Source organism: Lontra canadensis, unplaced genomic scaffold, assembly GCF_010015895.1.
Source record: "Lontra canadensis isolate GAN:19392208 unplaced genomic scaffold, GSC_riverotter_1.0 scaffold4, whole genome shotgun sequence".
In the NCBI taxonomy this organism is placed as follows: Eukaryota; Metazoa; Chordata; class Mammalia; order Carnivora; family Mustelidae; genus Lontra; species Lontra canadensis.
In genome coordinates this window covers 47,650,692-47,676,597 of record NW_022630998.1, presented here as the reverse complement: position 1 = coordinate 47,676,597, position 25,906 = coordinate 47,650,692, and the positions used below count along the sequence as shown (strand labels likewise).

General features: G+C 36.9%; 2 protein-coding genes across 6 annotated transcripts in view; one reads left to right on the top strand and one right to left on the bottom strand.

The window, feature by feature from the left end:
- Nucleotides 1-23,475, bottom strand: part of ERCC8 (ERCC excision repair 8, CSA ubiquitin ligase complex subunit) — a 59,687-nt gene extending 36,212 nt beyond the window's left edge. For 4 of the 5 annotated variants that reach the window (XR_004381667.1, XM_032849986.1, XM_032849993.1 and 1 more), the window contains exons 1-4: nucleotides 23,314-23,475; nucleotides 13,269-13,364; nucleotides 7,326-7,427; nucleotides 3,184-3,307 (exon numbers count right to left, since the gene is read on the bottom strand). Coding sequence is in view for 4 of the 5 variants with exons in the window: in XM_032849986.1 (XP_032705877.1) it covers nucleotides 3,184-3,307; nucleotides 7,326-7,427; nucleotides 13,269-13,364; nucleotides 23,314-23,390 (399 nt within the window). In the remaining variant the exon portion in view is untranslated. Of the gene's footprint in view, nucleotides 1-3,183; nucleotides 3,308-7,325; nucleotides 7,428-13,268; nucleotides 13,365-23,313 lie in introns of those variants that run through there. The other variant, XM_032850004.1, reaches the window with a different exon arrangement.
- A 97-nt stretch (nucleotides 23,476-23,572) lies between these two features.
- The window catches only part of NDUFAF2 (NADH:ubiquinone oxidoreductase complex assembly factor 2), a 161,347-nt gene continuing 159,013 nt past the window's right edge, over nucleotides 23,573-25,906 (top strand). The window contains exon 1 of the mRNA XM_032849976.1: nucleotides 23,573-23,750. Within this exon, the coding sequence (XP_032705867.1) occupies nucleotides 23,624-23,750 (127 nt within the window). The 5' untranslated portion in view covers nucleotides 23,573-23,623. The remainder of the gene's footprint in view (nucleotides 23,751-25,906) is intronic.

Below are 25,906 nucleotides of genomic sequence, written 5' to 3'. Positions count from 1 at the left end.
CAAATATTCCATCAAAAACCTCTTTGAACTAATAAACAAATTCGATAAAGCTGAAGGATATAAAAATCTGTTGTGTTTCTATACACCAATAATGAACTATCAGAAAGAGGGATTAAGAAAATAATCCCACTTATAGCTGCATCAAAAAGAATGGAATACCTAGAAATAAATTAAACCAAGTAGGTAAGAGATATATACACTGTAAACTATCAGATATTGATGAAAGAAACTGAAGACACAAATAAATGAAAGGGTATTCCATGCTCATGGATTACAAGTGTTAACATGATTATAATGTCCATACTAATGAAAGCAATCTGCAGATTCAGTGCAAGTGCTATCAAAATTCCAATGGCATTTTTATAGAAACAGAAAAATAAATCTTAAAATTTGTATGGAACCACCAAATCCCGAATAGCTAAAGCAATCTTGAGAAAGAAGAAAAAAGCTATAGGTATCATACTTCTTGATTTCAAAATATTTTACAAAATTAAATTTTACTGTAATTAAAATTACAGTAATCAAAACAATATGGTATTGGCATAAAAACAAACACAATGATCAACGGAACAGAATAGAGAGCCCAGAAATAAACCCATGCATATACAGTCAATAAATTTATGAGAGAGGAGCCAAGAATATAAAATGGGGGAAAAGAGAGTCTCTTCATGAAACAGCATTAGGAAAATCAGGCAGCAACAGGCAAAAGAGTGAAACTGGACCACTTTCCTATACCACATACAAAAATAAATTACAAAATAGGTTAAAGACTTGAGGAGTACTTGGGTGGCTAAGTTCGTCAAGTGTCCAACTCTTGATCTCAGGGTCATGAGCTGGGCTCCAAATAAGTCTTTAAAAACTAGATTAAAGACTTGAATCTAAGACCTGAAACCATAAAACTCCCAGAAGAAAACAAAAGCAGTAAGCTCCCTGTTACCAGTCTCTGGGTGATGATTTTTTAGATTTGACACCAAAAACAAAGACAGCAAAGGGAGAATACACAAGTGGAACTATACATCAAATAAAAAGCTTCTGCACAGCAAGGGAACCATCAACAAGATAAAAAGACAACTTGCTGAATGGGAGAAAAAATTTGCAAATCATGTGTTCTGATACAGGGTTAACATCCAAACTATATAAAGAACTCATACAACTCAATAGCCAAAAACCATGAACAATCCAATTTAAAGAATGGGCAGAGGAAGTGAATAGGCATTTTTCTAAAGAAGACAAACAAGTGGCCACTAGGTACATGAAAAAGTACTTAACATCACTAATCATCAGGGGAATGCAAATCAAAACCACAGTGAGCTATCACCTCACACTTGTTAGAATGGCTAATATCAAAAAGACAAAAGGTAACAAGTGTTGGTGAGGGTATGGAGAAAAGAGAACCCTTGTGCACTGTTGGTGGGAATGTGAATTTGTACAGCCCATGGAAACCAGAAGGGAGGTTTCTCAAAAAATTAAAAACAGAACTACCTTATGATCCAGCAACTCCACCTCTAGCTATATATCCAAGGGAAACAAAGGCACTATCCTGAAGAGATATCTTTACTCCCATGTTCATTGCATCATTATTTATTACAGCCAAGTCATCAAAACAACCTAAGTATCGATGAGTGTATGAAGAGACAAAGAAGATATGGTATTTTTGTACAATGGAATATTATTCAGCCACAAGAAAGGAGGATATCTTGCCATTTATGACAACAAAGGTAGACCTTAAGGGCATTATGCTAAGTGAAATAAGTCACAGAATAGTAACTATTATATATTATGTAGATTTCACATGTAAGTAATACACAATAAAATATTGTCAAACTCACAGAAACAGAATAAAGTGGTGGTTATGAGGGATTGGTAGGGGAGGGGGGAAACACAAAATATGGAGATGTTGGTTAAAGGATATAAAATTTGGACAATTAAGAAACAAAATAGTTGCATAGGGAAAGGAACTTGAGAAAGGGACTATAATACAATCAAGATGTGATTATAAGACAAAAGATCATTTAGAGACAGCAAATAATTTAGGTGGAAAAGAGGCAGAAGCTGAGGTTGAGGGAGTAGAGGTTGAGGATGGGATAACTTAGAACACCAGGATGAACTGAGACAATGGAAGTCCTTAGAGGTTTTGGGTAGAGGCACAATGAAACCACTTTATAAGTTAAGTTCTGGGGTAGAACTTACCATGGAAAATATGGTAAGCGAAGTAATGCAGGAATACCACTTACGAGTTTTTAGGAGTAGTCTAGATGTACAGTGTTGGTGAGAGAAAGAGAAGAAAACATGGGAGAGTTTAAAGAAAGAACTGCTAAGATTTGAGAACAAAATGGATGTGAGGAGTGATCATGTTCAATTTGAACCTGTGAGACTTGAGGAGATTAACCTATTATTCAAGTGAGAGAGGTTCGTTTAGTAGACAGGTAGAGACATATGGGACTAGAATTCAGAGAAAGGATTAGCATTAGATATATAAATTTAACCAAATATCATAAAAACTATTTTTTATTGTCTATCTTTCTTCTAAAGATTTTATTTATTTGACACAGAGAGAGGAAGAGAGAGACAGTACAAGCAGTGGAGCAGGAGACAGAAGGAGAAGGAGAAGCAGGCTCCCCACTGAGCAGGCAGCTGGATGTAGGGCTCCATCCCAGGACCTTGGGATCATGATGTGAGCCAAAAGCAGACACTTAACCAACTGAGCCACCTAGGTGCCCTTTTATTATCTACCTTTATTATTTAGTGTCTACCTTTACTAAGCAATAGTATTAGTAATTTCTTTTCCTTTAAGGTTTTAGGTCAATAGATGATAAATCCAATTTTCTTCCTTAGATCACTAGACAATAATTTTCAAATAATAAAGATAATAATAATAACTAATGTTTTTTGAGCACTTATGATATGCTAACCATTGTTCTAGGTACTTTACATATATCAACATGTTTACAACCATTCTATAAGATATAATCACTACCCCCATTCACAAGTGAGGAAACTGAAACAGAGGTGCAGACACTTGCCTAATGTCACAGAGATAGTCAGCTGCAGAGCCAAGACGTGGACTCAAGCAGTCTAGCTCTCCTCAACCACCACATACATAACATCTTGGCAAATAATCACACTAAAATGGTTTAAGGTTCAATTCCCCTTTGGAAAGGTTTTAATATAAAATATACTTACTTGTAATGTATTTGTATCCCACACTTTCAGAGTTTTATCAAAGGAGCTTGATGTAAACATGCCGGTGTCATGAGGATACCACTGTACAGTCTCCACACTGTATTTGTGAACATCAGGATGGTTTCTACAAAATAGCAATCAAAATTTAGAAATACTTGATTTACATGTGTTTCAAAACTTATACTATACTAACAAGTAGCAGCCTCAAGTAGGACAATATGAATGGCCAAACCTAGATCACAGGCCTGCATCTCAGCTCTCCAGAGGAGAATGTCCAGGCACCTCTAGTTTCAGGCTTCTGTAGTGTAATGTGGAGGCCAGCTTCCTATGAAGGGTCATTAAATGGGAGCCTTCCTATTTCTGTAGTTGGGCCTGGAGGAATAAGCCAGCTACACTGAACCTCTTCATGGAAGGGGCACTGATTTTTCCCTACTGGAAGAGACACCCTTTTTGATTTTGGATATGCTTTTCCCAAATAACCATTTTATCAGTATTATCATTCTTAGAATTGTTGAATGCCTCACATAGATAGTTCCATGGTATCCCATGCAATATTGCTTCTGATCAAGGAATTTACTCAATGTCAGAAGAATGCAATTAATTGGTAGATGTCCAAGGCACCACTCTTATGTATCCCTTCACCTATAGAAGCATGATCTGTTGAAGACTCAGTTATGATAGTAGCTATAATACACTACCTCATGAGGGAAACATGCTGTCCTAAAGGAAGAGTATATGTTCTGAGCTGATGATAAATACAGTATATGTATTACTTTACTAAATTTTAATTCACAAAAACTGGTCATTAAGTAACACTTATGAGACAATGATGGAAATTTGAACACCAAGTGGTATTTAATATCAGGAATTATTGTGTGAGATAATAAAGTCTCTATTTTTAGAGATATAAACAATAATGAATGAAATAATACGCTTCCGGGATTTGCTTCAAAATAATCCTCAGTGGGTGGGTGGGGTTAGAGATCAAACAAGATTGGTTATGACTGACAGTTGCTGAAGCTGTGTGATGGGTACATAGTTCACTATACCACTCTCTCCTTTCGTATATGCTGGAAATTTTCCATAACAAAATGAATAAACGAAAGTTAACAGAAGACTATTGAAATCCTACACAGATAGGACCATCATGGTTTCTGATTCCTAAAGATGAAGGTTTGGATCAATACAGGATGAAGGACATTAAGCACTTGAATGAATGAGAACATGAAGTAAAGCCTTAAAGTTCTATGCTTTAGTTCTGGCATTGAGAGAGCTGCAAAAAAGGACTATGGGGTTTACCCATGATTCCTTTCTATGTCATGTATAATTTATATATTTTAACTGATTTCCATTTTCTTTCCTCTCTCTTGCCTCCATTATTTTATACAGGTTAAAAACAAACTGAGTCCACAGGTTGCATAATTCGATAAAAGATCATGTAAAACTAGTGGAAGAATGGACTTTATCTTGAACTGGAGCTGGATGTAGTAATTAAGCAGACTGAGGATCTATCACCTTTTGGGAAAGGGATGATTACATTTTGGTTGTATAGTGGATACTTGCCTTTTTGGTTGTGGAGTGGATACCTGGAACTTTTATTTAAGTTGGATCCAAACTCCTCCTATTTGAGGGACATCTCCCTTATTTTACTGCTTCTTGTTACAGAAAGCTAGGGACTCCAGATATTTTCTTTCCCTTTCCCTCAGCAGTAAGGGCATGGATATATGGTTTAAGCTTCCCCAAACCTGCCTGGGACTCTAAAACTCTAAGTAGGAATGCAAAACTCAGGGATATTTAACAATTATTCATAGTCTTGGAGTTGAGAGTCTGTGTTGGTGACATGTAGCAGAACCCAAACTAAATTGTTCCTGTGGTGTGACCCCGACTGTTTTCTTTGCCTTAGTTTCTTTTACCTTCCGCTCCTTTTCCACATTTGATTCTCTTACCTTTCCACCAGTTATATGAGATACAAAATTTCTTTCCAATAAATTTCTGCTTAAAACAAGGAGAACTGATTTCTTTTTTTTTTTTTTGTCTTTTTATAATTTTATTTTTTATAAACATATATATATATATATTTTATCCCCCAGGGGTACAGGTCTGTGAATCTCCACGTTTACAAACTTCACAGCACTCACCATAGCACATACCCTACCCAATGTCCATAACCCCCCCCCCCAACCCCCCTCTGCCCAGCAACCCTCAGTTTGTTTTGTGAGATTAAGAGTCACTTATGGTTTGTCTCCCTCCCAGGAGAACTGATTTCTATTTGCTCCTAAAAACCTTCATGTATACCAAAATTTTCCAGCTATAATAAAACAAATCTTTAATGTACTCATTAAAAATAAAAGCTCATTTATATTTTAAATTTAAATTTAAGAATAGAACAAAATATTATATTATTATCTTATCAGGTATGACCTGTTGTTCTCATTTAATGAGAATTTTGGTACAGAAAGAGAATCTTTTTGGTGCCCAAGAACATACGCATTAAGTAAAGCAAAAATAAATATCAGCAAACATTCTAAGCCATACTAACTTAATAAAAACTTTAAGTGAAATTATTTTGTAAAATTAGATTATCAAATCTTCAGATATAAAAAATGCTACTTTAACTCATTTTGCAAACATGTTCACTGTATGCCCATTTACATTTAAAGTTACGCTTTTACAGACATAAAGTGAATCCAAGAAGAATGTCATGGTAAAACAAAAGATTGACACACTAAACATTTACTTGACTTTAACTACCAGAAAAGTAGATCACAGTTCCTCAGGAATAACATCAGATAGCATGAAGTATATATGAAAATACTATTTTGATATATAACAAATTAAACAATGTTAAAATGTTATTTAAGATAAAAGAAAATAATGAATTAAATGAATTAATATGACTATCTTACACTTTAAATTCAGGGGGTTTTTTTTGGTACGAGTGCAGTGAGAGTATAAAATGGTATAAGCCTCTTAGAAACCAAGTTTCAGACTACTTAAGGTGCTCTCTTGTTGTGTACCAAGTGTCCCTATAATTATATTATTTCACGGTGTGGTTACAATTTTTAACATGCTTTTTGAAAGACAGTATTTCATTTAATACTCACAAAAAACCTTACAAGTATAATTTATCTCTAAAACAAAATAATCTGAGGTTCAGAGAAATAGTGTCCCAAATCTTTATTTCCAAAGTGAAGCATCAGAGCCAAGAAACAATTGCAAATCTCCTCCCAAATACTCCATGGACTTATGTACCTATTCTAGTGCTGTGGCAACAGTTTTAATACAGGGTGATTATTGATATTAATGTTCATGAAGTTTTTCCTCTTGAAAGCATCTTCTCAACACCTTTTCTCCCCGTTACCTCAAAGCTGTGCTAAATATTGGATTGGATACAGGTGACAAGGAAGAATTAAGTAACCATTATGAACAAATTATAAGTCACAAAACATCTTTCTAGATGCTGAAAAATAATTCTCATAAGACTAGAAAGCCAGTAAAGAATAGTTCCAAAGACTTAGGACAAAGAGAGGTATGTTAAGTTAGGCAGCTTTGAGTAGGTAGAGAGATAAGATGGTTGTGTGTAGGTGTGTATATGTATGTGTTTGGTGAGGGACTGCCAGTATATTTACTGCTTCTAGTCATTAATCTTTTTGTTCTATTTAATATCAGTTGAAAAATAAAATTTTTGTTTATAATTAGCTGGAAGACTTAGAAATAAATCTTATGCTAAGTGGTACTAAAAACTATGATTAAACTGCGGCATGCTAACTAGGTGTACAAAAAAAGGACATGATCAAAGGTTTTTACTCAAGAAAACATCAAGGGATATCCATGTGAAATGTGACATTTGAATAATCTGCCTGAAACAATCATATGACTGCTATTTTCATGTTTTGCATTTATTTTAAGATTTTATTTATTTGACAGAGAGAGACAGCAAGAGAGGGAACACAAGCAGGGAGAGTGTAAGAGGGAGAAGAAGAATCCCCACTGAGCCGGGAGCCCGATGTGGGGCTCGACCCCAGGACTCTGGGATCATGACCTGAGCCAAAGGCAGACACTTAACAACTGAGCCACCCAGGCGCCCCTTCATGTTTTGCATTTAAAGCAAAAAGTTCATGAATTACATTTTTAATACACACCTGCCAACGGAACACACTGCTTTACATGTGTAATAAGGTTGTCTGCTGGAGTTCTCAAGATCATAAAGTACAATCACACCATCTGAACCACCTGATAACATGCTAATAATAAAAAAGTTCACATTAATTTATCATTTTATGTACTTCATTTATTATATAGTTCTGAAAATTACTGATCCATAAACACCCAAATGTATTACATCCACAAATACAATACAGAGTAAATCTTCATTAATACAGAATTTTTAATAAAGTAAAATTCCTCAATCTAGTATTTGTAGAATTAATATAGAAAGATTCAACCTGTGACCATTTAAAGTTCACCTTTATAATTCCAAAAAGGACAGTAAAAACAAGATGGCAAAAGATCTATCTTAATTAAGAAAGTAAAATATTATGAAGTTATTCTTAATATCTTTTTTTTTCTCTGATTCTTAATATCTTAATTAAAATTGTGATGGGGCGCCTGGGTGGCTAGTGGGTTAAAGCCTCTGCCTTCCACTTGGGTCATGGTCCCGGGGTCCTGGGATCGAGCCCTGCACTGGGCTCTCTGCTCAGCAGGGAGCCTGTTTTCCTTCCTCTCTGCCTGCCTCTCTGCCTACTTATGATCTCTGTCTGTCAAATAAATTTTAAAAATCCTTAAAAAAATTGTGATAAATGAAAATGGTATCAGACCAGCTATTACTGATACTAGTTATCTGACTCTGGGCAAGTTACTTCACCTGTCTAAGTCTTTAAACACTTGTGAAAAGGGGTGCATTTTCATCTAAGTCATCAAGATGATGTAAAGATAAAAGTTTTATCTGAGTTTTATACTGCCTCACAAAAAATAAAGGATTAATAAATGTTATACTTAATATTAAAATATTTAATATTTAATATTAAAAACACATTTACTCACTTTATTCAACTTTGACCACCTGAAATGTTAGGCACTCTGCTAATATAATTGTCTGTAAAACAGGCATTGTTTGTGTCTTTCAATCTAGCAGAAAAGACAGATCTATGGGTTTATATATCTAAATGAAGAATTGCTATTTGTTAATCTTATTGCTCATAACCAAAGCTCATGTTTCTGTCTCATCTGGTTCTCTGATTTTACTCTTTGGTAAATTGCTAAGAAAGGGCTAATGAGAGCAACCGTCCCTGAATTCTTATATGTTATTGACAATTTGTCTGTTCTTTTGTACTTGAAAATCAATCTGGCTGGATATACAACCCTTGACTCATGTTTTATTTCCCTGAACATATGAGATAATAAGCTTAATTTCTTTGGGAATAAAGCCCCAAATTAGTTTAGTTAAAATAGGATTTTCTTTCCCTTATATGTAGTTTTAAATCTTATTTATTTTAGGAAACTTTTCTTGGAGTATACCTTTAATATTGACTCTGTTCTCTTCCTTTGGGTTTCTTCTCTGGGAATTCCAATTAAATGTATGCTGGGTCTTCTTTGTCTATCTCCCACATGTGTCCCCATTTCTTGAATTCTTTATCTTTCTCCATTTCTCCTTGATTTTTTAAAATATCCACTTTTCTACCATCTGTTTCTAAGCTATTACCTCTTGTATTCATTTGCTTGTATTCTTTATGCTTTAGTCTTCATTTCTGAAACATCTGCCATTTATTACTTTTTCTTGAGTTTGTTCATCTCATTTCTGAGTTTTCTTTTTTTAAAGATTTTATTTATTTATTTCACAGACAGAGATCACAAGTAGGCAGAGAGGCAGACAGAGACAGAGGGGGAAGCAGGCTCCCTGCTGAGCAGAGAGCCCAATGCGGGGCTCGACCCCAGGACCCTGAGATCATGACCTGAGCCGAAGGCAGAGGCTTAACCCACCGAGCCACCCAGGCGCCCCTCATTTCTGAGTTTTCTTAATTTCAACTTTTTTCTTTCAGATCTTTTATCTTTTTAAAATGACACTTAGCTAGTTTTAAAATACTAGGTTAGAGTTCTCAACTATTTCATAGATATATCTTTCTGGCACAGCTACACTGTCTAAACGGATATTACTTTGTCTCTTTGTTCTTATAATAATTTTGAATGGACTTTGATTTAAATCCCATTATTTTGCTCATATTTACATGAAATTAATTTTTTTAAAGATTTTATTTATTTATTTGACAGACAGAGATCACAAGTAGGCAGAGACAGGCAGAGAGAGAGGGGGGAAGCAGGCTCCCCGCTGAGCAGAGAGCCCGATGTGGGGCTCCATCCCAGGATCCTGGGATCATGACCCGAGCCGAAGGCAGAGGCCTTAACCTGCTGAGCCACCCAGGCGCCTCTGAAATTAATTTTTAAAAACTTTTATAGAAAGGAGTCTTGGTTTAGAATAATATTTAAATTTTGTATCTCTAGAATATCTTTTTTTTTTTTTAATAAAATGTTCAATACATTGCACCTCACTTTCAGAGGTTTCTTTGTTCTGTTTACCTCCTCAATTTTTTTTTCCTGGGCCATCTTTTCCCTCTTTTCTACTGTCCCTATACTGCTCAATTTGGATTCTATTCCAAGCAGTTTCTCCTCACTATAGGGTTTTCCCCTTTAGGAGATCTTAAGTTGATTAGCTGGAGAGATCATAGGGCCCAGAAAACTCCAGCCCCTTCCAGTCTTACTGTGAACCCCTTAATAATTGGGAATATGTCATCCTTTCCCAGTGTTATCCATTGTAGTCAAAACAGCTTGCTGAACTTTCAAGTAACGTTGGTTATTTTGGAGTTATCAGGTCTACTAGCTATTCCACTGGTTTTCACTGTCTCTTCTGAGATAGACGCTGATACCACACAGATCTTGTAACTCTCAGTGATTTGTTCCCAGTCATCCATATTTTGTGGTTTGTGGGGATATTTGATCACTTATACTTGTTCTAAATGTTACACATTAGTTGTTTTCTATTGTCCTCTTTAGTCTCTTTGTTACTAAAAGTGAAAGATAAGGCGCTTGTGCCACAAATGAACACAATTCATTCTTCACTGAGAAAGACATGCTGTTAAAAACAAATTGTGTGCTTAGCGATGTACTAAACGTACATTCTGGTACAAGCTCCTTATCTTGTTGTTAACCAGTTACAAAGGGTTCATGAACCAAAAGTATGTCTAAGCAGCAATAATTTATAGACCTGTTTTAAGAAAAATTCAATACCAATTTGTAGGACAGTAGGTTTATTTAAAAGTAATTCTTCAAAGTTCTTCACTAAAACCGTTCTAAAAATCTGATTGATGATGGGTAGTAAAAATTGTAGGACAGTAGGTTTATTTAAAAGTAATTCTTCAAAGTTCTTCACTAAAACAGTTCTAAAAATCTGATTGATGATGGGTAGTAAAAAAAAGACAGCAAGTAATGCCATGCTAAAGTGTTCACCACAAAACTTTTGTAGTTAACTAAGTATTTATATAGGAAAATATTTATAAATTTTAACAACTACAATTTTTATTTTCATTGATAAAATCTTGCAGCTTGTTTGGGCACACTATGAGTTACCTGTATATCAAAACGAGTTCTGAAAATACTTTTGCTTCCTATTTGAATTTCGTGAAATACTTTTTTTTTTTTTTTACCATGGCATTGCATGTATTCTTAATGCAAAAACAAAAAATTATATTCAAAGGTGGGCATTTTAACTGAATTTAATTTGTATTTATAATAATGAAAGATGTTTCATCTTTGCTAGAATGGTTTCCAAAAGCTTTCCTTGGATTCTATTAATTGGATGGAACAACTGAACCACTATTGGAATTAAATGATTCTGAATTTGAAGGGTCTGTGAACAATGACATTATTTAACTGTGAGGTTATTATTCTGCTTATAGAGTAATCACAGTAAGAGATATAATTTCATGTTTTTACATGGACAAGAAAACCTGTTATTAAAGATGAACAACAAAACCTGTTATTAAAGATGAACAACAATAGCTTAGAAGAATTTAGAAGATATCAAAGAAAATTCAAGCTTCACAGAATGATACGCAAATGTACTTTATGCAATTGCACTTGTGAAAACATTACTTTCAGGGAGACTTCTTAAAATAAATCCTAACTTTGGAAATAAATGCCTCTTTACCAGATGTGCATATTCTGGTTTCTGTTCTGGTTTCAGTGATATCACTGAAACTCTCATGATGGTCAGTAAATATTAAAAAGTATTTTGAGCAAATTATATGTGCACTGACTTTCTTAAAATATCAATATCAATATTACATTATCAATATTTACATTATTGATATTTACATCAATAATGTAAATATCAATATTTACATTAAACATGTATTTTGCTTTTTATTATTCTCTTTGCTGCCAAAAGAATTTTTTTTTTTTAAAGATTTTATTTATTTATTTGACAGACAGAGATCACAAGTAGGCAGAGAGGCAGGCTGAGGGAGAGGGGGAGGCAGGCTCCCTGCTGAGCAGAGAGCCCAATGCAGGGCTTGATCCCAGGACCCTGGGATCATGACCTGAGCCGAAGGCAGAGGCTTAACCCACTGAGCCACCCAGGTGCCCCTGCCAAAAGGATTTAATGCAAAATACAAGTCTTGGCAAACAAATGAAATAGTTATAGATTTCACCACGCAAAGATGAAAAGCACCGTAGTAAGAATCTTGACTTTTCTCAATATGTTCTGCAAAAAGACTCCTCAGCCTGTATTTCTCACACATTTTTTATGCACATATAATTTGTAATTTCTCATATTTCTCATTAACTTGGACAACTGGTAGCCTACTGGCTTCATGTACTTCACAGGTTAGACAAATGATCTCTATTCCAAATGGATGGCTGGAAAAGCACCACTGAATACCTTTTCCACCAGCACCCATGATCAAAAGAAATCAGCTATCCCTTTCTGTTAGTGTCATTATTTTATAAGCAAATGGCCCACAGCTGACCTTGAATGCGAGGTGCTATGTTGCATCTGGAAAAGTTCAGAACAAAGAAAAGAATTATTGCTGATCATCTTAGATTTAACCATGTGCTAAAGTGAGAATGTGTTCACTGTTCAGGTTTCCCATATACTACTAGCTGGGACTATGACAGTGGCTGAAAATTAAAAAGAGAATTCTGTCAAACCTGTCTGGTTCATTTTAATGTAAATAATAGTAACACTTCAGTATAATGTAAAAACTCTGGGGCAATGCCAAACACAACATGATACAACAAACTTCTGTTACTGTTATACTTGTTCTAACTACAGACCACATGAAGCTTTTAGAAATTTCTTTTAAGAGTAATATGGGATCAAGATGTTTTAAGTGGGGGGGATGACATGTTCATATTTGCATTTTTCAAAGTACTCTGACTGTTGTATGGGCAATGGACTCAAAGGAGTTAAAGTATAGGTGATAATGCTTTTGATTAATAGGAGTGGAGGCAACCATTTATGATATGCCAGGTCCTATGCTAATCATGTTACACATAAAATCTCAATTAAATTACTAAAAACTTATCAGGTAACTATTATTGTTAGCACTGTATAGCTAAGGCAACTGAGGATTAAAAAGGTTAGGTCAACTGCTGAAGGTCACTTAGCTGCTAAGTGAAAAGCCCAGGAGGAGCTCAAATAAAGGTCTGGATTTCTACAAGCTTAATTCTCCAACATATAGTTTCACTTTTTATATTCTATTTCTTTTCCCATTAAACTCCTTCAGAACAGCAACTCTATTTTAAATTGGTACCTAAAGCACATACCCCAGCACTTAAAAGCCCTCTGTATCAAAGGAAGTTCCATGTCAGTTACAATGAATATATTTATATAAAGTAGTTTGGAAATGTTTACCTGGCAACATTTTAAGGGTGTGATCTTTTTTATTAAATTAGTAATGTCAGATTTATAATGCCACAATTTAGAAATTTTACTACTTTTTGTGAACCTTTACGAAAGTAATTTGAAATCAAGATTTTACTACATCTCACTTTGAACAAAAAAAAAAAGGCCGTTAAATTTATAAACTTACTATCTTGCTTCAACAGGTTCAATGTCAAGGGTGTTAACTCCACTGCCATGGATTCTTTCAACATCTCTGTCTTTGTTTAACTCCAGTCCCAAAACCCTTCAAAAAATAAAAAAATGGAAAAGGGTGAAAGGAAAGATAAAACTAAACAATAATAAAGTAATTTAAGCATAAAAACATCCTTATTTCACCAAAATTACATGTAGTACAAAAATTGCAAGTAATGCTTAAATCTTCTACCACACATTCAAAGGTATTTATAGATTTACGGGATGCCTGGGTGGCTCAGTTGGTTAAGCTGCTGCCTTCAGCTCAGATCATGATGCCAGGGTCCTGAGATGGAGACCCACATCGGGCTCCTTGCTCAGCAGGGAGCCTGCTTCTCCCTTGGCCTGCCGCTCCCCCTGCTTGTGCTCGCACTCTCCCTCTCTCCAACAAATCAATAAATAATCTTAAAAAAAAATGGAGGAGCACCTGGGTGGCTCAGTGGGTTAAGCCTCTGCCTTTGTTTGGCTCAGGTCATGATCTCAAGGTCTTGGGATTGAGCCCCGCATCAGGCTTTCTGCTCAGTGGGGAGTCTGCTTCCCCCTCTCTCTCTGCCTCCTGCTCTGCCCACTTGTGCTCTCTCTCTCTGTGTCCAGTAAATAATAATAAAATAAATAAAATCTTTTTAAAAAAAGGTATTTATAGATTTTTTAAAGACCTTACATGAGTTTAAAAAAATACCAACAGGTATTTGTACAATTACATGTAAAGAATTACAATTACATGTAAAGAATTTCTCCAGGTACTTCATTACATTTTTATTAACATATTTAGAAACTGAAATAAACTTTCACGAAAAGTTAAATTCTGCTATCTTAAACTTAACTGAGGACACCTAGTGGACAAAAGCTTAAATTACAGTTTTGTTTTGGTTTTTTTTTAAGATTTTTATTTATTTATTTGACAGAGATCACAAGTAGGCAGAGAGGCAGGCAGAGAGAGAGAGAGAGGAGGAAGCAGGCTCCCCGTGGACCAGAGAGCCTGATGCGGGGCTCGATCCCAGGACCCTGGGATCATGACCTGAGCTGAAGGCAGAGGCTTTAACCCACTGAGCCATCCAGGCACCCCAAATTATAGTATTTTTTAAAAAAATTCCCTGAAGTGTTTCTAGGCCTTAGGTAAAATACAATGAGTATAGTCAAACAACAATTAAGCACACTTTTAAAAAGCCAATTAAATATCTATAAAAAGATGATTAAGAAGTACTCTTACAAATTAAGTTGAATGAAATTTCTTATATTACGTAACTGTAAGCCATCATTATTCTGAAGAGGATATTAAGATTAAATGAGTTAATACATGAAAAGTGCTCATTACAATGACTAGTAAGTGTCCAGTGAAAGTCTTATTAGAATGTCTTAGTCTGTTGGATGTTAAGGAACATTTACGTTAATTTAACTAGAATGATTTCTGAATTCATTACTGACCAACATGATGCTATCTATATGAAAAATTTTAGCCTATGCGTCAATTTTTAAAAAAATAAAAATGCACAGTGCTAGAAAAGGTACAAATTGATACTTTTATGTCCTTACAGTAGCAGTATATATTATAAACATTTTAGTAATCATTTTTGTGTATTAAATGTTTGATTTAAAGATATACACAGGCCTTTGTCTTCACAAACAAAGCCTTAGGTTCAAATATCTGGTCTAACACTACTTTTCTGACTTTGATCAGTAACAGTAACAGCTAATATTTTTTTTTTTAATTTTTTTTTTTAAAGATTTTATTTATTTTTCAGCAACAGAGGGAGAGCGAGCGAGCACAGGCAGACAGAGGCAGAGGGAGAAGCAGGCTCCCCGCCGAGCAAGGAGCCCGATGTGGGACTCGATCCCAGGACGCTGGGATCATGACCCGAGCCGAAGGCAGCTGCCTAACCAACTGAGCCACCCAGGCGTCCCAGTAACAGCTAATATTAAGAGCCTACCATTAGTCGACACTGTGATTAGTAGTAAAATAAGTGTAATAAGTGTTAATCTGAACTGATAAATTTCCTAGGTGGTAGCTTATATTAGTAACTGTTCTTTCTGATTATAAATCTAAGACATAAGTAATCTGTCTAACACCAAACATCTAATAACTGGCTGAACTGGGATCTGAACTCTTGACACTTTCTCTCCAGACCATTATGTTGTTCTGCCATCTCTGACCTTCAGTATTTCACCAGAAAATAAATTTCTCATATTTTTCAGGGAAATTCCCATTTCTTCTTAAAATATTTTTCTATTTTTCAATTTTACTTTTTTTTTTTTTTTTTTTTTGGAGAGCTAGTGAGCATGGGTGAGGTGGGGTGGGGGAGAGGTGAGGGAGAAGGAGAGAATCTTAAGCCCCAACACAAATCTGGATCTCACAACTCTGAGATCCTGACCTGAGCCAAAATCAAGACTCAGATGCTTAACTGACTGAACCACCCAGGCACTCATATTTGATGATTTTTCAAATAACAGTAATCTGTGCTTCTTGAAACCAGTAAAATACCATACAAACATGAACAAAGGTAATTACCCCTTCCTTGAGTTCCTTTCTCTGAACAGTGAGAAATGTAGCTCTCACTATCATTAATATGTTTATTTATCTGAACAATACAAACGAATGTAACCAATCTCCCTTCACCAATACCATCCCTGTCCCCAACAAGAAAACTGCTTACCAGGCATGGGCTTTGATTTCTGCCTTCCCTAACACTCCTATCACCTGAGCTTGTCAGTCCCCACAGACTACCTCCTCAGCCTGCTCACTCTAATCCCAGCCTGTGTATGGAAGCCTACTTCTGCCCAACCTAAAGACTTTAGGACTGAATTTTAAGGGAACTAAAAGGGGTTAAATGAAGAAAAGTAAGAGGGTAATATGGTAGGTAAACAAGGGCAGAGTGTGTGTGGAAGGAGGCAAGGCGTGCAAAAAAAGAGTTAACACAGCATGCCAGAGACTGCTATCCTTAGAAACTTGCAAGATTGGCCTTTGTCTCCTTCTGTGATTTCAGGAGGGTTCTATCATTCCTGGGTAAGAATGGTTCACTGAGCCTCAACTATGTGGAGCCAACAAAGTGCTCTGTGATGAATACCTGCTGTCCTTCTGGGTGTCTGGAATTTTGGTACATGTTAAATACATGCATGCACATGCCAGAAATTCTGGTTCATGCTCTAAAAGAACAGATAAAGTCCTTCAGACAGAAGGGAAATGATATTTGAAAACTTGGGGTATCAGGATTGAGGAGAGAGCAACAGAAAAGATAAATACCTAGGCAAATAAAACTGACCAAGTATGCTTGATAGCTGAAAAAAAGGTATTAATGTTATCTGATGGGGTTTACAATGTATGTAAATGCAATATGTGAGACAACATATATGATGGAGAATAAAGAGTGATGAAGTTTCTATATGCCAAATGAAGCAGTAAAATATTGATTCTAAGCAGAGAATGAAAAGTTAAATGGGTATTTTATAATTCCTAGAGCAATCACCAAAAACAATTATATAACGAGATGTCACAAGAGATAAAATGGAATATTAAATAATGTTCAAATAATTCCCAAAAAAGCAGGAAAGGGGGAAAAATGTGGAGCAACCAGCACTCTCATCCCTCACCGGTGGGAATGTTAAGCTTCTAGAAAACTATGTTTCTAAAAAGTGAAACACAGGCTCTAGTCATTCCCCTGTTAGGCATGCAGCCAAGAGAAATAAAAGTACATTTCCACACAAAGACTCGTACATGAACATTCACAGCAACTTTATATGTAATTGCTCAAAACTAGAAACATTTAAATGCCATCAACAAGTGAATGGATAAATAAACTGTGATATATCCACAGAATACAGTATTTCTCAACAGTAAAAAAGAATCAAAAGGAGAAATTTCAAAATAATTATGCTGAATGAAAAGACCAGACAAAGCATAATTTATACAAAATTCTGGAAAATGCAAGTAATCTATGCTGACAGTAAGCAGAGGAGTGGTTTCCTGGAATAGAACAGCGTGAAGCAGGGAAAGAAATAAAAAGAAGCATTACAAAAAGTTAGGATGCAATTTTTGGCTTATGGATATTAGTTATTTTCGTGGTGATGGCTTCAAAAGCATGTATGTATGTCAAAACCCATCCAATCGTTTACTCTAATTTAATGTGCAGTTTACTGTGAGTCAATTATACCTCAAGAAAGTTGTTTAAAAAAAAAAAAGTGGGTAAGAATTGTAAACTTTGCACATCAGTGTTTATGCTTTTGCTCTTAATCACTGACAATGAAGAAATTGGGGTAAATTAGAGTAGACATCTTCCTTAAATAAAAAAGGACTGTGGGTTGTTTAGTTAAGCAAAGACATCACTTAATGAGGGGAATCTTTAAAAAGAAACACTACCTTCAACACTTTATCTCAACTTAAATATATAAGCAGTCCTCACTTTGCAGTTTGCAAATGAAGCACGGAATGGAAGTTACCATGACTGAAATAACCAGACCCCCAAACAATGTTTCAAAATTCAGTTGCCATGGTGTATTAACTGTGACTAATAGCACAAAGCACAAAGTTGGCTCCCAGCTTTTCAGTCCACAAATCACTACAAAAATAACATGGACATCATAATTTGTGAGCAATTTACATGACTTCTTTCAAAGTCTGCAGGTGACTGGTTACTGTGGATTTGTTATTCAATTTATACAGAGACTGCAAAGTTCTGTGCTTCTGAGATAAACTTGTATGAAATTTTAGAAAAATGGATAATGAAAAGAGGGAATTGACCAACAAAATGGAGGTGCACCAAAAATAAGCTAAGTGATAATACTGGAAATAAAACTCAAATGGAATGTAAATGGAGTTACAGAAGAAATAGCTGACTGTGGAAATGTTAACAGTGTGGCCATTTGAGACTCTCTAGAGAAAGACTGAGGAAATCAATGCAGGTGAGTGAACTTATCCAAATAAATGAGGAAAAGTGGTTGTGATGAGAAGGCTGAAGAGGTCTGAGAGGAAATGACACTGGCAAAAACGTTTACATTAAAAACTCTCAGAGATATTTCATGACGTTGAAATGCAAAGGACAAAATGTTGGAATCTGATTCAGAAAGAAGAATGATAATTAGCCAAAATATAGAAATATACTCAACTTGCATTAGAAGTTATACAATGAGAAGATCAGTGCCACTCAAACTACTCTTGATTTCAGATGGATTTTTCTTTAAACAAAGAAATAACTGAGTTTTCATTATTTTCTAATGTCTTCTATTACAGTGTACTAATATTAGCTTTACTATTTTTTCATTTCTTGCCTATTTTTATGACAGTACAAGTTTACTGCTTTGAAGGGGCACATGCACCCAAATGTTTATAGCAGCAATGTCCACAATAGCCAAACTATGGGAAGAGCCTAGATGTCCATCAACAGATGAATGGATAAAGATGATGTTGTATATATACACAACGGAGTACTATGCAGCCATCAAAAAACCCAAAATCTTGCCGTATGCAATGACGTGGATAGAACTAGAGGGTATTATGCTAAGCAAAATAAGTCAATCAGAGAAAGACAGTTATCGTATGATCTCATTGATATGAAGAATTAGAGAAACAAGACAGAGGCTCATAGGGGAAGGGAGGGAAAAATGAAAGAAGATGAAACTAGAGAGGGAGACAAACCATAAAAGACTCTTAATCTCAGGAAATAAACTAGGGTTGCTGGAAGGGAGGGGAGTGGGAGGGATGGAGTGACTGGGTGATGGACACTGGGGAGGATATGTGCTATGGTAAATGCTGTGAATTGTGTAAGACTGATGAATCAAAGACCTGTATCCCTGAAACAAATAATATGTTAATAAAAATGTTAACAAAAAAAAGTTTACTGTTTGACAAAGAAATTTTAAATATCACAGAACAATGGTAATTGTTCCCCATCCACTGATTATGCAAAACAAGGACTATCAGAATATTTATATGCCAGTTGTTTGAAGTAGAGTTAAATATGCTGAATGGAATGCCACATCATCTTCTTTTACAAACCATACCCACAACTATATGTACTCTATGATTTTCAAAAATATGTTTTATTTGGGTATCTGGGGTGACTTAATCAGTTGAGTGTCCCACTCTTTATTTTGACTCAGGGTCATGAGACTGGGCTCTGTGTCAAGCTCTGCACTGAGCATAGACCCTGCTTAAGATTCTCTCCCTCTCTCTCTGCCCCTCCCCTGCTTGCAAGTGTGCACGTGTGTGTGTACTCTCTCAATAAATAAATAAATAAAAATTTAAAAATGTTTTATTATTAACTTATCATTTTAATTGAGTAAACATTTAAGGCATATGCCAAACAAATGACTATGGAATCTCAAGACATGCAATTGAATGTGGAATCTTTCTCAAGCAATGGTTGTCAATCCTGGCCATACACTATTATCACCTATGGAGCTTTAAAGAAATTCCCGAATTAATTAATTAAATTTAATTCGATTAAGTCAGAATTTCTGGGGTTGCAATCTTGGCATGAATACTTTTTCCAAAGTATTTTTTCCAAATCACCGTAGGTGATTCCAATATTATGGCAAAGTTGAAACAAACTGTTCTTATTAATTTCCTCCGGTCTTTCATAATATGATTTTCTCAATGATATCTCATTAAAGGCACTTAATTTTAAGCAATTTGTTTGGATCATTTAAAAAGTGGTCCATTTAGTTTAAGAATAACAATTCTTTTTGACTTTGTATTTCATTAGTTCTTATTAAAATGGCATAATCAGAATAATAAAACTGGCATTATCAGAATTAGGGACAAATACAGATTTTTGATAAGCATATAAAGAAACTGGTGGGAGGGATGCCCATGGGATTGCTAGATTATAGGTTTTTAGCCACCAAGTGTGAAGTATGCTGGGGGAAGCAGCATGTTTTACACGGGAAGTGAAATCCATTCATAGACGGATTAATCTGGTGACCTTCTAAGGAGATATTCACTATTCCAAAATTGTACTTCTTCTAATGAAGATGTTTAGGTCATGGAATTTTAACAGAGTGATACTTAGCTGCATTGTCAGACAGTGGCCTACTTGGGATTAAAAGAATCTGGAGAAACCCAATGTTTTAGAACCTCAGTAGCTCACATGATTTAAATTATTACTAATATGATAAGACTTCTGAACTTACTGGGGAAAACTAATGTTGCTTCTTTTCAAAAAAGTACAGCTATTTTCACTAAAACTAAAGGTCTTACAGTCAAGTTCATTCACTTTCCAATGTTTAATTTGCTGATCCTAATGGAAGAGCTGCAGAACTACTTGGTGGAAACAAGCCAGATTATCAGAGGAGATTGATCAGTTTTGATAAACATAAATTTTGAATTTCCAAAATCACTAAAAACTCTGGATATGTCTGTATGCTTTTATTAGAGTGGATCACTGAGCTGAATAGGAATTACTGTCAACTCTGCACTGAAAGGAGGTAGAGACAGAGGGCTAACTGTAGATACAGCCCAAACATGTTTAAAATTGATCAAAATGTGGTTAAAAGATTGTTTACTTATTTAGTTGAAATTACATGTAATATCTGAAACATTTGTCCATTCTAAAAGCATAATACTAAATGTAAGTCCGATACAACACTTTAGAACACAAAATATCATGTAAATTGCTTGCCAAAAACAGGTAAAAGATTATTACAATGCATTAAAATAATTTATTATTTTTGTCTGTTTTCAGCTGTGGTAGGAAACCTAGAAGGTGACTTCCACTGTCTCCGCCTCCTGGTAGTCACACCTGCAGGTAATTTCCTTTCCTTGTGTCCTTGAGTGTGGGCTAGACCCAATGACTCACTTCTCCTGAATAGAATACAACAAAACTGATGAGATACCATTTCTGAGATCAGATTATAAGGAATCTGGCTCACATCTTGCTTGCCCTTTCCTGCTCTCTTACTTTCTTGCTTTGATGAAAGTCAGCTATCATGTTGAGATTTGCGAGGTCTATGTGAAAAATAACTGGAACTGAGGGAGACCTCTGGACCAAAGTCAGGGAAGAATTAAATCCTGTCCTGAGTGAGTATGAAAGTGGATCCTCCCAGAGTCCAGTCTTGAAATGACTATAATCCCAGTCAATATCTTCATTGCAGCCTTCTGAGAGACTCTGAGCCAGAAGACCTAGCTAAGACACACACCGATTCCTGACCCCAACACCTGCGAGTTAATAAACCTTTTGTTGTTTTAAGCTAAGTTTTGGAGGGTACTTTGTTACCCTTTCACTGACAACTTATGCATGGGGTACTTTGTTACCCACCCACTGATAACTAATGCAGCAGGTAAGTCTTCTTTTGGGATATTGGAAAAAATCATATCCATCAGTTTTTCAATAAGCAACTGTATTCTGCTTTTCTCTCCTGAAGTTTCTTTAAAAAGCCATCAGTGTTGGCAGTTCCTACTTCTTTTCCTGCCATTCTTCAACTCACTGAAATCTTACTTTATTCCCATGATTCTCCTGAAAATGCTCTTCCCAAGGCCATTAGTTTCCACACTGTTGCTTAAATATAATGCACACTTTTAGTTCCCTTTATTCCTATTTCTTGAATGCATGCTATTCACTCAACAGAAACTCTTCTACGTCTCCTTTCTCATGTCTCTTTTCTCAGAGGTCAAGAAGACAATATACTAATAAGAAAATATGCACATAATACAATTTCAGTAGTAATAAATTGAACAGATAAGCAGAGTGATGGGATGGAGAACCACGAAGAGCAAGAACAGGGCTAGGGCCAGCAAACGACACATATAAGGGTTTCCTCTTCTTTCAGTTTATGAGATATTTTGTTGCCCTGGTTTTGCTGCCATGGTTCATTTTTAGTCTCTTCTTCTCCCTAACTTTAAATGTTGATGTTTCTCAGATTTTTGGTCACTGAACTGCTTTTCTTACTCTACAAGTAATGCCTGGATGATCTCATCTCCACCTCACTTCATGTATCATCTCACATTAAAGATATCTCAATTTCTTCTGAGCATTAAATATGTACACTCAACTTTGTCCTCCTCTTCACAGGTTCTCTGAAAGCAATATGGGAAGGGGTGCCTAGGTGGCTCAAGTCAGTTATGAATCTGATGTCAGTTCTGGTCATAATCTCAGGGTCCTGGGCTCCCGCTCACTGGGGAGTCTGTTTGTCCCTCTCCACCTGGCCCTCCCCCATGCTCCTGCTCTTTCTCTCTCAAATGGGTAGATAAAACCTTTAAAAATTTTTAAAAAGTAATATGGAAAAGTCAATATGGGCAAGTTACATTCACTCTGCTACATAAAAAGCACATACCTGAGAATCACTGTTGACTCTCTCTTTCCATCATTTACTAGAATCAACCAATTTACACGGCTGGTTGATTCTATTTCTTAAATAAATATATATATGTATTTTGAATATCTTCACCCTTTTCAACCCAACCACCATTTCCCAGGCTTCCATCTGCTGTCTTCTGGACAACTGGAACAGTTACCTAACTTGACTCTCATTCTGGCTCTCAACTTCAATCCATTCTCCAAATAGATGACAAAATCCACTGTCACCTTCTTCTCATCTCCATACCTGTTCACCAACTACATAAGGATCTTCCTCACCTAGCGCCGGACTACATCTCCAGCTTCATCTCTTTTCAATGGTCCCCTTGTCTGCTCTAGGCATGGTAAACTTTGTTCAATTCCTGGCCAATGCTCTGCCCTTAACATAATGCTTGGCAAACAAATGCTCACTAAATATATCGACTGAACGAATGAAGGAATCCTAGGAGAGTAGTTATTCCTTGGCGAGTGGAGAGGAAATGTAATGTGAGGGAAAGGGAGTAAGATAAAACTAAAGTATCTTCCCCAGAAGCCCCGTGTGCATCTACCAGCCTACAGGTATGTAGAAGGCATCTTATTTTCGTAAGCAGAAGAAATTAAAGTCGAGTTTGGTGAAAGTAAGGTGATAATAAGGCGGGAAAGTGGGAGGCAAGACTAACAGAAATTGGTCCATATTTGAAATGGCCCGTTTGAGGAAAAAAATAAGGTTTTCTTTACCTCCGTGTGGACTCCGCTCTCTGGAGGCGAAGAGGGTCGTCCAAACCCGCCTGTCTCGCTAATAAAAACCCTAACATTCCGTTCCTTCACACTAGCCCGAAAACTGGACGCCGCCATGACAGAGCTCGGAGGCCGGGCTGTAACAGTGGAGTCTCCTATTGGCCAAGCAAGGTACCATCCGACCAATGGTGAACGCCGTTACTAGAAGGGCGTGAGGACGGAGAGGGTGGGCGGGGCCCGCGCCTGGCCCGCATTTGTTTCCGTCGTGGCGGATCCAGCTGCGATTTGTGCTTGAATCCCGGCCGACGGCATGGGTTGGTCTCAGAATTTGTTCCGCGCCTTATGGAGAGCGCTGTCAAAGGAAGCGAAGCAGCAAGTAGGCACAGACCAGTTTGGGAACAAATACTACTATGTCCCGGAATACAGGAACTGGAGAGGTGAGATGACAGCGAGAGGAGCGGTTGAGCGGTCAGTAAATAAGGGAAACGTGAGAGTGTCTCGTAAACTAACACAGCGTGCAATGGCTGGGATGTCACCTGGGGGGACAGCCCAAATTCATTCCCCCTGTCTCCCCTTCACTCTGTGCTGAGCACTTGGAGCCGCGGCCCGGCCCTCAGTGTGCGGGTGGTTCGTGGGTTGCAGCGTCTCGGTGAGGTGTCACCGGCCGCTACCCGCGCGAGCTCCGCGCCGCCCACGCAGCTCTCTCCTCCTGCGATCAAGAGCCCACCCGCTGACCGCGCCTCGGCGCTGGTCCCGGCCGCTAGGCGACCCAGAAAGGGACAAGTCCGCGGAGGTCTTTTTCCAGAGGGCCTCAGGAGGGCAGGGAAGCTGCTTTTCCTCCTTCTGCACCCTTCTTGGTGACCAGGCCGCCTCCGCTTGCCTCTTTCCTGGTGTTGACCTGTTTCAGTAGCTCTGGCGCTGGCCTCAAGCGTCCCCTTCGTCCAACTGTCAGAAGTGGGACTGTGCACACTGTGGAGAAAAGATCCTCACAAGGTTTTATGTTCCCTTTCCCATGAATTTGCATTCCAAAACCCCGTGGAGCTCACTTTAAGATCATTGCTCTAATCGTGGTGTTTCCTAGGGTTCATGCAAAGTAGTGGAGTTTGGGGAATTAGGGGACGTTCCTGTCTCTTGAAATCACATCACGTGGCAGCCGTTATAACCTCTTTCATGTGGCTCCGTCATCTCAGTGCAGATCTCAGGCTTTGGGATCAGAAGGGATTGGGGTAAAATTTCAGCCCTACCTGGAGGCCACGGCCAGGGGTCCGGATACCCCGGTTCCCCCCTGCCCCTCCCAGGCCCAGATACAAGGTGCCTCGGACTTTGGGGGGCTGGGCTGGTGAATGGGGGGCAGGGCGGCGCCCGGGGACACAGAGCACAGAGCAGACATTACATAGACTGTATCTGAGAGTCTTTATAAAGTGTGGGAGATTAAAAAAAAAAAATCAATTGATAAAAATGCACTTTTGGGGGGTTGGGGGAGAAACTTTAAAAGTAATAAAAAAACAAAAACAAAAAGACAAAAGATGAAAAACCAGACAAAAAAAGTCATTTTTCTTGTACATAAAAAAACCACTAAACGCAGCCTGTTACAAAAAAAAATAAAAATAAAAAAAAATAATTCAGCCCTAACACGTAGTAACTGAGGGAAATCGCCAAGATATTTGTCCTCCCAAGACTCAGTCTCCTCACTTGGAAGTTAGAAATGATAATAATAGCAGTTATTGAGAAGCACTCAAGTCTTTCCAATATTGTGATCCATTCATTTCCGATAGCTCTAGTCAAAGAATTATTCCTTCCTTACGTAGAGCACGTGTAAAATGTATTCAGTGGTTTATCACTCAAAATTGTTCTGCTTAGCCTTTTTCCGTAACTTAATATCTAAGCCTTGTTTCCCATTAAATGAGCTTCTAAATTTTGTCAGGGTCGGGAATATATCTTTTTTTCTTTTTTTTTTTTTTTCAAGTCCACGAAGAACCTAGCAGGTTGATGGTGTTTCTTCACAAACTGGGACCAGAAGGAAAGATGTTTCTTTTCCATAAGTTGCCAGTAGCATTAAAAAATACGCAAAATGTCTGTTGCCTTTTTTTTATTGAAGTATAGTTTACATACAGTAACACTTATCCTTTTTGGTCTGTGGTTTTATGATTTTTTTTTTTTTTTTACAAATGCATAGTCCTTTAACTATCACACAATCAGGATACCGAATGTTTCTTCATTCCCAAAGTTCCCTCCAGCCCTTAGTAATTCATTCCCCTACCTGATAACCAGGCATTGGCAACCACTGATCTGTTTTAGGTCCCTACGATTTGCCTTTTCCAGGATATCATATAAGTGAAATTATGGAGGAGGTAGTCTTTCCAAGAAAGCTTATTTCAGACAGCGTAATGCAGTTAAGATTGATCCATGTGTCAGTAGTTGTTCCTTTTTATGGCTAAGTAGTAGTTCATTTATGGATTTACCACACTTTATCCATTTTCCAGGACTTTGGGTTGTTTCTAGATTTTGGTGATTATGAAGAAAGCTTCTATAAACATTCCCATGCAGGATTTTGTGTGAATCTTTTTCCACTTCTCTTGGGTAAATACCTAGG